We start from the raw sequence: 12,830 nt of genomic DNA on the forward strand, positions 1-12,830 counted from the left end.
TATGGGCATGAATCATGGTACCGTACAATGAATTCTGATAATAAATTCTTAACATTTGAATATAAGGCACTCAGAAGAATATTAGGAATTAACTGGAGGGATAGGATATCAAATAACAGAATTAGAGAAGTAGCGAGGGTGCAGGCGGTCGAGGAGTATGTTAGGTTCTCACGCTGGAAGTGGTTAGCCTATGTATATAGAAGGCAGGGAATAGTACGAGATACAACGGGGTGGATTGCCCTTGGTAGAGTAGAGATAGGCCAAAGGAGACGCGGTTGAGGACAGTGAGGCAGGAAGCAGGAGATGAGTGTTGGGAAGATCTTGGGGAGTTAGCCCGGGACAGAATGTGGTGGCGTGAGTTCATCGAGGCCCTGTGCCACCCCGTGGGTGCTACAGGAAATGATTGATTGATTGTAAAGCCAAGTAATCTTAGGGGGGGGAGGGGTAGACGACAGTATAGATTCTAATGTGGTATGGTATGGGGAAGATATAAAATTCAGTTTTCTGTTTTTCTCCTCATATGAGTAAAATGTTTTTCTTGCTAACGTTAGACCGTAGTCAGTATCTTCTAATTTAAAGTTATTTTGAATACCAACTTGGTATATAAATTCTAATTCCTCGTTGATGAATTCTTGACTGCAAATATTAAGTGCTCTAAGAAATATTGGTCTTAATGCTGAGAGTTTTACGTCTGCTTTGTGGGAAAAGTAATTGTTAATTTTAAGAATGTTATTTGTAGGTTTTCTATGTTTTCTATGGATCTTAAACTTATAGCTAGAACTTGAAACTGACCTCACTGCTGTAACATCCAAAAATGAAATAATACCATTGTCTTCCTTGTCAACCGTACAAGTTATGGAGGGAACTAAATTATTGAGATCTCTTAAAATTTTCTGAATGTCAATACAAGTTTTCAGTACTGTCGTCCAAAGTTTTAAGTGAAAATGAACAGTGTCTATTAGAATTAGGACTGAAGTTCAATAATTCAACGAGAAAACCTGATATAGTAGATAATAAGCAAGCAGTTTATTATCAAAGAGAATTGTTATACTGATAAACCGGAGATATTTAATGTACTACCTTTGGCAAAAGGTAGTACATTGTACCTTCAATTTTCTTTCCAAAACGTCTGAATAAGGCTTTGGACTTACTCAGAAACGACAAATATATTCGTATAACCAGGGCAGACAACGCTAATGTTAATGGTATTTTGGATCGAGTAGATTATGTTAATAAAATGAACGTTCTGTTAAATAACCATTCTGTTAAATAACCATGATATATATGAACTGAATTCTAACCTATGTGAGCGTGTAAATGCAAAATTTCATAAACGATTGAGAGATATTTGGGAATAATCAGGATATGGTAAATATGTTCAGTAATGTAAATGCTAGACTTCCCTATTTGTATGGTACTGTTAAAACGCATAAGGAGGACAACCATTACGACCTACAGTATAATTAGTACTAAATTCCTGGTAACTTTATTGCAGTCACTTGTAGGTACATGTCTGATTCTCGTGTTGAAAATAATTTAGATTTTGTAAACATTAATCAGGAAAACCCAAGAAGATATAAGAAATAATAGTAAGTTTTGACGTTAAAAGTCTGTGCTCTTGTGTACCTGTCAACGTCGTCTTAGATTTTTTTAAAGAGTGAAATAAGTAAGCATGTTATATATTTGCCCAACCATGTAATTTTAAAACTAATCAGACTGAGTGGTTGACACTTGCCTTGTTTTCAAGGGAAAATTTTATCGATAAAAATCTCGAATGCAGATGGGTAATTGCTTGTATTATCAAATATTTATATGGAATTTTATGAATCTAGAATAGCTAATTCAACTGTTGCAGATATTTTCTGGGCGAGATATGTTGACGAGGTATTTGCTGTACTGAAAACTTATATTGACATCCAGAAAATTTTAAGAGATCTCAATAATTTAGCTTCCTCCATAACTTTAACGGTTGACAAAGAAGAAAATGCTATTATTTCATTTTTGGATGTTACAGTTCTGAGGTAAGTTCTAAGTTATAGCTATGAGTTTAAAATACATAGAAAACCTGCTAATAACAATCTTACAATTAACAATTACTCCTCCTACAAAGTAGACGTAAAACTCTCAGCATTAAGATCAATGTTTCTTAGAGCACTTAATATTTGCAGTCCAGAATTTATCAGTGAGGAATTAGAATTTATATACCAAGTTGGTATTCAAAATAACTTTAAATTAGAAGATATTGACTACAGTAACGTTAGCAAGAAAATCATTTTACTCATGTGAGGAGAAAAACAGAACACTGAATTTTATCTCTTTCCCATATCCTCCCACATCAGAATCTATAGCCTACCCCCTAAAGTTAATTGGTTTTAGCGCAACTTTTTCATATCGAAGCAACATCGGTAAAACTTTAATTTGTAATAGTCCGGAAAGCAATGAAGGAATTACTTATAAGACACCATGTAAGTGCGGAAGATTTTATTCAAGACAATCTGGGAAGGCACTGAAAAAACGCATTTTGAATCATAAATGTAGCATAATAAATACAAGTAGTGCCTTCTGTGTTCACAGCAGTATGTGCAATTTACCAATTGACTGGCTCAGGTCAGAAGATTTTATTTAAGGGCACAGTTTTTATTGAAAGAAAGTTGAGAGAGGCAGCTTGCATAGTTCACAGCAAAGGAAGAAATATCAATTTATCGCCTGGTTTATGTATATTAGATTTTTATTTTAGATGTTATGATACTCAGTACAAATTGGATAATGTTATCAACTATCATATACTATACGTTTGTTTATATGTATTCAGTGTTATGCTGTTTCAGATGGATATATTGCCTCCTTTGATATTTTGGTAATTTTCAGTTTTTCAACTGCTATTATTGTATTCTTTTACTGTTGTATGTTTTTAGTTAAAATTATTAGATTTTGGTAACGGTATTTAATAGGTTTAACATTTTAGGCCTTTCTTAGCTATACATTGTAAACAATTTAACCTTCCAATAAACGCTCCATGAAGAGGTCACTGGAGGACGAAACTGTTGGGCATATTCTAACCACTTACATATTTCATTTTCGTATGTGGAATATGGCTGAATGGAATACGACTGAATAAAATATATCTTCGTGTCTAAGAAGATTACCAGTATTATTCGCCTTTTCCACGCGGAGGAGCTGGATCCTAGTGCCAGTCTTTGGTTTCTGAGCAAGATTACTAGTTTAATATCTTTCCAAAATTGTTGCGACACATTCAAGTCGTCCAAGTGCGAAGTACCTAATTCACTGGTTAGGGCAACACAGGAGCAAAGGGAATTAAACGGAACTGGTCCGAAGAGTTCCGGCTCTCTAGGTTATCCGTCCCATTACCTCCCTGTTTTTCACTCCAGATCAGTTTTCCCACTAAGGAAAATTGTCCTCGATCACTTTTTCCTGGGAAGAATTTCGGCTCACGATAATATTCCCCCTTCAGGGCTTAAAATTCCTCCTCCCTCCCTCTCAAGAATCCACAGCTAAACTAATAGGTACAGCCGCACAACTACCAAGTACTGTATATCATAATTATACTTGTTTATTTTTAGAAGGACTACTTTTGTTCATTTGGTCCAACCGGCGACCCCACTAAAATGGCAGCAATGGTTAAGTTATATTACATAGTTCTTTCTATCCATGACTTTAATATATATATAAAAAAATAAGTTTCGTAAATTTTGTTCTAGTTTTTCAAGTTTTTCAACAACTGTTTGAATAGTTTAGTGCCGTGTATTCAGAACCATTCCAATATCTTCGCTGAATCTTTGTTCACTTAACCTATATTTCTTTGGTACTGTGTTCATGTCCTCACTATTGTATAAAGATATGTGCTTTACATTTCTGTTCCTCAGTGGTTATGGTAATTTATACCAAAGTACTTATTAAATTCTTGCTTTGGTACTTAGCAAAGACGATATATGCATTATAAGTTTCAATGCATGATAACTGACTTATGCAAGTGGTTCCGTAAATAATTTGAAAGACCATAGAGAATATAGTAATCTAATTTCCTGATTACTTAGCAGGTATAAGTATTTATAACTTATTCACATTTAAGCATTTCTTTTTGGCGGTTACATAGTTTTCAATGAGCATCGATTAGTAATCCTACAATCCTCGGTCTTTACTTTGTGTGCTTTCATGTAAATCTGAAGGCAGAGTTACAATTTTTGCCTCATACTAGAAAATTATACGAGCGAGACGGTCCTTAGCACACTTGAATGCATTTTCTTCAGTACTAAATTTTTTTCGGTCCTCTGTGTCTCACGTGCTACTGTATCAGACCGAAGGTCCACTGTATCTGTTAGCTCTGTTTATATGACAAATAAGCAGAGTAACCTATAACGCCTTGGACAGGCTAGTATGAAGTCCAAGCCAGGTGAGCTCTACAACCAAGTAGAGCGAGGCACTCGAGGTGAGGTTAGTATTTTTAATCCTCATTTAAATTAAAAAGTTTCGAAAAGCGTCCTCGATGACCTTTGTACAGACTAAGCTTTAGCTAAAAGGTCACAGCTACTATAAGGTCACGACCAACTTCGAGGTCGATTGCTCAATAATAGTAATACCTAATAATAGTAATACCTTGAAAGATTGTTTCATGTGTGAATCATCAGAAACTATCACCAGTAACTATCACTAGTCATCAGAAGTTCCCTTTATGGAATGAATTTCCATTAATATCTGCTAGGTGTCTGTCCCAAGTCACCATTTATGATACGCTAAGTTAGGCTAAGTTAGTCCCCATTGAAGACAAGTTAGCTTCGTAGGATTCATAGGTGCCCAGTTAATCTTACGTTCCTTTCTGTTGACAATTTGTTGACATTTAATGATCTCACCAATGCTTTCTTTCACCATATGTTTGTGAAACCATCAAATATTGAGATATTCAAGATTATAACTATAGTTTTATTGTCTGACCCAAAGTTCAGAAAAACACAAATTTTACTTCATTGTCTTTCACAATGAAATAAATATTGGAGGAAAATAACGAAGACACTGACTTCAGAACGCTTCTACCTTGATTGGCTCCCATAATTACATCACTATGAAGCTTTACTTTAGCTAATGAATGGGAAAGAGAGAGAGAGAGAGAGAGAGAGAGAGAGAGAGAGAGAGAGAGAGAGAGAGAGAGAGAGAGAGCTTCATAAACAACCCCCTCCCCCTGCACAGATGAATCATCAGATCCCCTCTCAATATAGAAGCAGTATAAGAGGAGTGATTTATTGTGACTAGACAATCCATCAAGTAGTTCTCAGGTAAAAAAAAAATTCCCATTTTTAGTTTATTAAAATCAAGGTCTTAGTTTATTTGCAATTTATTTTCATTTCGCCTTAAGGAACTCACTTTGAATTAATGGTCATATTATGCAGAAAATCCTTGTCACACTGAGTTCATTTCGCTCCAATATAAATAGCCTTGTTCTACTTCAACTAACAGTAGAAAATTATTTTACTGTACTCACTTTTTAGCAACAGCTTTCTCAGCATCTTACTGATATTTTTTTTTCTAAGAATAAAGGCTATCATGCAAAGTACTTGCTGCCATTAGCTGAATACCTAAAGGAAAAATATTCAGTTTTGAATACTCAGCGAATATCAAATAAGTCAAAGTTTAGCTTTTATACACTTTCTATTTTACCGAATAATCATTTGCTCCTTCTGGCGATTATGTTCATTTATACAGGCTATAAACAACGGATATAAATTCTGTTTTAAATCCTAAATCCAGTCTACCACGAACATTGGCTATTAAACCTTCAAATAAATCTCATGCTATAAAATACTAAACCATTGTATTTTCAGATATCTGAATTAACACCATAACCCTACTCTTAGTATTACTAGTGGTGGAACACATGGACGACTAATGGTTTTATAAATTACAGAATTCGTAACTTTATATCAGCCTGTGTTGTAAAACCAAATGGATTTTATAAATTATCCTACCTGTTCAAGGTAAACAGCTTAAAAGTTTTCCTGAAGTTCATGAAATACTTTATTGAAAATTTGTGGCAAGGAAAATTACCAGTTTGGAATTATAAAAGTAGGAACGTATTCACATCTGTATACTTTATTACTATTAATTACATGATGAGCTATCGGTGCAGGACCACTTACAGCATATAAAAGTAATATTACTCCGCCACATCCATTCTCACCTCATTTAAAAACTACTGAGTAAAAGCGCCGAACACAAGAGCTCTTGAATAACAGAAGTACTGTTTGCTTTCGTCAATTATTAGACATCCTGTAAAACAAAACTATGCCAGTAAAGTTTATAATTATAAAAAAGATCTTATAAGACAGAAATAATGTTTTAACTTCAATTAACTAAAACCTTTAAAACAGATCCGATTTTTTCATGCAAACTAGCCACTTACAGGGCATCAGGCCAGAGCAACAAAAATGCATAGAAAACTGAACCAGAGCCTACGCAACCTATCCAGTTTTCTCCTATACAAAGGATCTATTAATGCCGCTGATCAGAGTAGGCAAATTAAATCAAAATAGGTGCTAGCAAACCAAAGAAAAGGCGGTAGAGAAAAGTGCTAACAAGTGATAAAGGAACGACCGTATAAAAGTCAAAGTAGTCACAATTGCTTTGCAAAATATCAAATTGCCAGGGCTATTAAGTAAAGGCACAACAATCTGGCATTCGTTTTTGAGTCATTTGTTAACTGTAATAAAATCAAGTCACATTTATCATTACTGGTGCAGGTTTATTGATTGTATAGATTAGTTTGTCTGTTGTATAATGGGCCTACTCTCTGCATAATGGGCATGAATATCACTAATGTTTTATGTTTTAAACTATTGATAACAGTCGGTTAACAATTTGAATTAGAAACAAATGGAAAACCGTTACATATTTTACAAAAAATTTATAAACTAAAACAGACTTTTAAATAAAAAGAACTACGTTAAATCTTACTGTTTAAAGCAAATATTGTAATTCTTAGCCGCAGTTCCGCGGTGAGCTAGACTATGGCAATTGACGTTTTCCTATGTTATTTTACTTGCTTTACAAGAATTTAAAGTAGTATTTTCTCGGCCGGCTGTATCTACACTGTAATTGACCTTTGAAGACTATACAAGACGGGGTAGATCTTAGCCGGCATTCCGCGGCGAACCCGCACCCCCACCCCCATAGCTAATACGGCAAAATTTTAACCAGTAAACACCCCTAAAAATACCAGCCTAACGTACCCTAGGGGTGTTTATTAGTTACAATTTTGCCGTATTAGCTATGGAGGGGGGGGGGGCTCGCCGCGGAATGCCGGCTTAGATCTACCAATATGGTACCGTGTAGTCTTCAAAGGTCAATTGCAGTTGAGTTACAGCCGGCCGACAAAATATTAGTTTAAATTCTTGTAAAGCAAGTAAAATAACATAAGAAAACGTCAATAGCCATAGTCTAGCTCACCGCGGAACTACGGCTTAGAATTACCGCCAAAATTACCAAAAAAGATTATAATTTTTACTGAAACATTTTAAGTTAACGTCCTTTCTTAAAACGTACCAAAAAATGCAAAACTAATTTACTGTTGAACTTTAGAAACAAAAAGGATAAAATTTTACTAATACTGATTAATCTAGAAAAATATATTCAAAAGTTTACGTTAACTAACGTACTATTTTATTACCAAACTTTAAACAAACCTAACAGTCAAGTTATTAGGTCTCACTAAGAACGGCAAGAAAAAAGCAGTTACGTTACTTTTTATATCCAAAAATAGTATATAATCTTCAGTCATGGTACGTTAACTTATAAAAATGACTAGACTGATACATTTAGTGCCTAAAGGAAAAATTAGTTACAACCTCCCATGCACCTGCATCTGTCCATAGGTCACAAGACCTACGGAACAGGGCATGGGAGGGGCCTCCACCCCTACAGGGGCACCGCCCCTGTTGGGGTGGAGGAAACAAAAAGCTGGTTTGGTGTTAACATACATTTTGTACCTCACCTGGTTTTTAATAAACCAAAAATCTTGGAAAGGAAGAAATCCACTTTCTACAGCTTGAGGCAAGTCATCCTGGATTAAGAATTTTGGCTTCAGTTATCTCTTGCGACTTTACTTTGCTTCATAAAGTGGTTCAGATCTCACGTAAATCTAAAAGAATGTTTAGATATGCGTTAAAGCAGAATACGAATTTGTTTTAAACTAAAAAATTATTAGTCAATGTTACAAGACTTAACACTTAAAAAGGTTTTACACGAAAGCCACGGAATATTTTAACAGGTATAACCTAATTTCCAAGAACACTGTAGATTGAATACTGACCTTCACTAACTATCAGCGATCTCCTGATCCTTAAAATCATTCAGGGCTGTTGTACAAATATAACATGGCCTACCAAAGTTTAACATTATGGGTGAGGTATGGGTAAACAAGAAAAAAGCTACATTGCAGCTTAATCTTTACAGAATTTTGATTAAAAACTTCTGAAATATCAATAAGTATTCACTGTTGTCTACGTAAAGACATTTCATGATATTCACATCTGTTATCTGTGCAGTAAAATGTTAAGGAAAAAGTACCTAAAGTAAAAGTAGAGCAGATAAATTAAGATACGTTTTTAAAATATAATCGAAAAAGTTTACTTCATGAGACAAAAATCTACAAGAGATAACATATTACCAGACCCATAAATTATCACGACTGGGACAAATTAAGGTATTTCTAAGTAATGCAGACACGGCTGCTTTTACCTTGGAAATTGGTTTTCCCTAGTTTTAGTGCCTTTGATGAAGCAGCAGTTATCTTGCGGGGGTCAACTACCCAACAGTGATGGGGGACTTTGGGATTGCGGGGCACTGGGTGGGAGACATACGTAAACAAGCCGCCATGTTTGTGTTCTGGTAAAGACCGAGAATACACCACCTTCAGAGGAACCATATGATCCACGGGAGGAAGAGGTTGTGGGTAGGTGGGTTTCTCGGGGTGGTGGATGCACAGGGTAGGAGGGGGTATAAGTGGGTGGGGGTTGACTGACAGGTAGAGTCGGACATAACAGCATCACAAGTCTGCCACTTCAACATCAAAAACACTAAAACTGTAGGAAAAACCAATTTCCAAGGTAAAAGCAGCCGTGTCCCCAATACTTGATTGCGAAACTCAAGTTGCGTGGAGCGGGGTGGTAGGGGTGACGTCCGAGAGTTGCCGGATGGGGGATGTGCAAGTGACGTCATGAAATGGATGTCACATGAACTTGATACCAGACGTCCGCCTTGTAAACACGGATACCAAGAGACATTGATTATAAAACACAAAACCGTATCGTGGAAATATATCAGAAAAGTACAGAAACTGATCTTAAAGGGGTGGAGGGTATAGATCCGCCGCTGCCTTAAGGAACGCGTGAAACCTGGTTTTCAGGTCCTCAAAATGAATTTTAAAATAGGCCACTGACAGGTAGCCAGCAAAGTTGTACTTTCTGCATCCGTACCTGGGAGTTATGTCACGAAGCTCCCTCCACCGCCGTTCGATGGTGTTGGTATGGGCACCGGTCACTGGATCTATGAAATTCATAGTGTGATTAACTTTAGTGGACGCAGCCTTCATGACTTAATCGTATGCTTTCCAGTAGTCCAATACGGTCGTGGTCCCCGGCACAATATAATCTTTGATCACTGATATTAGGGTTTCGCTGTTCCTACTTTCAATGGAAACAACGAAAAATTGTCTGGTTTCACGGCATATGCCACCAAAGACCCACTGCCCCTCTATAACCCTCCCAACGTTATACTTACTTCTGCCAAATTTAGCTTCATCTATTTCTATTGTTGTGCTGGGGCCTCCTATTTTCTGTTTCTGATTAAACCACCAATTTAAAATTACTTCCCTTGAAAAGCTACACCCGTCATTGATGGCTACGTCACTTAAATTCAATTCAGTCCTAACAACTTTGTAGCTAAACAAATCGCCAGTGAACAGATAAAATATCAACACAGTTTCAATATCCAATTTCGAACCAGAAAACCAGGTGCCCTTGAAGAGAGACTTGGTGTAAGACTTGGTGTAATTACACTTTTACCCCATCCATAACCCCGCTTTCCCATCAGTCCCCTTACCGTAGGATAGAGTTGTCGCCGTGTTTCCCCCACCCAAAACCCCGGATTCCCATTGGGGTCCCCCTTACCATAGGGTAGAGTTCAAAGGTAAATTGTAAGTTAATTACAGCCAACCGCCAAAAATTAACGTTAAATTGTTAATAAGCATCTAAAATACAATAAGAAACTGCCATTTCTCGCTAAATACCCGCCGTGTACCTATAACTCAGTTCTATCTAAATTAACTGAGGTCACGAAATACTTACAAGGTTGTGAAAAGTTAACCATAACCGTGGGGAAAACCTTTGCTGGGCGCGGGAGTGTCACCATAACTTCACTCAAGACCATCCTTCAGACTATCCAACTATCCAAGTCCAGTCGCGTCCTTCACACTATCCAAGTCCAGTCGCGTCCTTCACACTATCCAAGTCCAGTCGCGTCCTTCACACTACCCAAGTCCAGTCGCGTCCTTCACACTACCCAAGTCCAGTCGCGTCCTTCACTACCCCAGTCGGTTTCACACTCCAGTCAGTCGTCCTTCACACTACCCAAGTCCAGTCGCGTCCTTCACACTACCCAAGTCCAGTCGCGTCCTTCACACTACCCAAGTCCAGTCGCGTCCTTCACACTACCCAAGTCCAGTCGCCTTCACACTACCCAAGTCCAGTCGCGTCCTTCACACACTACCCAAGTCCAGTCGCATCCTTCACACTACCCAAGTCAATCGCGTCCTTCACACTACCCAAGTCCAGTCGCGTCCTTCACACTACCCAAGTCCAGTCGCGTCCTTCACACTACCCAAGTCCAGTCGCGTCCTTCACACTACCCAAGTCCAGTCGCGTCCTTCACACTACCCAAGTCCAGTCGCGTCCTTCACACTACCCAAGTCCAGTCGCGTCCTTCACACTACCCAAGTCCAGTCGCGTCCTTCACACTACCCAAGTCCAGTCGCGTCCTTCACACTACCCAAGTCCAGTCGTGTCCAGTCGCGTCCTTCACACTACCCAAGTCCAGTCGCGTCCTTCACACTACCCAAGTCCAGTCGCGTCCTTCACACTACCCAAGTCCAGTCGCGTCCTTCACACTATCAAAGTCCAGTCGCGTCCTTCACACCCATCAAGTCCAGTCTGAGCGTCCTTCACACTACCCAAGTCTAGTCCAGTCCAGTCGCGTCCTTCACACTACCCAAGTCCAGTCGCGTCCTTCACACTACCCAAGTCCAGTCGCGTCCTTCACACTACCCAAGTCCAGTCACACTCCTTCACACTACCCAAGTCCAGTCGCTCGTCCTTCACACCCAAGTCCAGTCGCGTCCTTCACACTACCCAAGTCCAGTCGCGTCCTTCACACATCCCAAGTCCAGTCGCGTCCTTCACACTACCCAAGTCCAGTCGCGTCCTTCACACTATCTAAATCCGACTATCCAAATCCAGTCGTATCCTTCAGACTATCCAAATCCCGTCGTAAGTTCGTCCAGCACCGAATGATTTCCATCAGCTCAAGCATTGAGGAATCGAAGATAAAGTCAATAAACCCTTCACCAAAGCACAAAATAACACTATGATCGCGCGTTGTTCCTGTCGCAAAAACTCCTAGCTAATGGATCATCTGCTTCTTAGAAAACCGTTGCTGTTGACGTCACAGCCAAGGACCACGGAGTCACTTTTCTTCAACTTGACGATTAACGCTAAAGACAACGACATCGTTGTTTTTGTTGAAGGAGAAACTTGAAAAGAATCTCTTGGTGCTAATTGTTTGATTCTGCATTCCACAATAATTTTCCCATTGCGGATTTGACTCTAATTTACAACTGGAGAATTCTAATGTTACACGGACGTCAGCATTCTGTTTCTTGAAATAAAAAGATTTAAAGTGGTTCTGTAGAGAAGCATTGTTTTTTAAGCTTTTCTAACTTCTATAGGTAATATAACTTATATATATGTTATCGTCATGGTATTTCCAAAACTTAAAACTACTTCCAGATGCTAATGAATCCTGGCTTAAGAAGCCAAGGTGAATTATCAAACTTTTCTTTTAAGAAATAGGGCACTACTCAAAATCCTGAGCTCGGGACAGCTTCTGTGTCTATACAAGTGGGAAAATGGAATACTATGCTCTTATGGGCTGTACTGTTAAAACTGAGGTAGGCATGCGACTTTTCTTTGTATGAGCAAAACAAACCGACATTTTTTCTTTGGTGTGTGTAAACATTCATAGTAAGGGGATAGAATAATGTTGTTAACATAAGCAGTAATATAACATCCAACCATTATCATGAAAAAACTTACACAATTTCCATCAAAACTGAAATAGATAGAATATTATTATTTGCTAAATCGAAACATTATTTGCTGCGCTGAAATAAGAAATATTTTGAAAGGAATGAATATTATTAAGATTAATAATAATAGAATAGCAGTTTTTTCTAAGACTGGACTTCGAACGACGGCACTGTCAAATGACCGCATTCCAGCTGCTATTGACATTCGTTATTGTCAGTATAGCGAAGGTTTATTGGTATACTTATATACCTTTAAGGGTAATGAAATAACAACGTCTGAAATGAAATTCAGTATAACATAAACTGTATTTGAGTATCGTAGCGTAAATTACATTTTACTAGTACTGTATTTATCAAAATGCAAAGAAAAACAGTTTTTACATTAAAAACAAAGTATTGAAAAACAGATAATGAAATATACCTCAGCGATTATGCACTTTCAGTTTACACATCCACTCTAGGA

At 37.7% G+C, this 12,830-nt stretch overlaps 2 protein-coding genes across 3 annotated transcripts in view; one reads left to right on the forward strand and one right to left on the reverse strand.

Moving 5' to 3' along the window:
- LOC136837198 (putative neural-cadherin 2) overlaps positions 1-12,830 on the reverse strand; it is a 1,292,835-nt gene that overhangs the window by 897,250 nt on the left and 382,755 nt on the right. The window lies entirely within an intron of this gene.
- Positions 4,396-11,650, forward strand: LOC136837182 (uncharacterized). Its single transcript, XM_067101847.1, has 2 exons — positions 4,396-4,447; positions 10,356-11,650. Exons 1-2 carry the CDS (start codon positions 4,396-4,398, stop codon positions 11,648-11,650), a joined length of 1,347 nt encoding a protein of 448 aa, XP_066957948.1.

This window comes from Macrobrachium rosenbergii, chromosome 58 (genome assembly GCF_040412425.1).
Source record: "Macrobrachium rosenbergii isolate ZJJX-2024 chromosome 58, ASM4041242v1, whole genome shotgun sequence".
In the NCBI taxonomy this organism is placed as follows: Eukaryota; Metazoa; Arthropoda; class Malacostraca; order Decapoda; family Palaemonidae; genus Macrobrachium; species Macrobrachium rosenbergii.

Bases quoted from the DNA above. Each gene is read 5' to 3' on its own strand.
- LOC136837182 (XM_067101847.1), top strand. From the start codon at position 4,396: ATGAAGTCCAAGCCAGGTGAGCTCTACAACCAAGTAGAGCGAGGCACT. The intron at 4,448-10,355 runs GTGAGGTTAGTA...AATACTTACAAG, and splicing joins AGTAGAGCGAGGCACTCGAG to GTTGTGAAAAGTTAACCATA.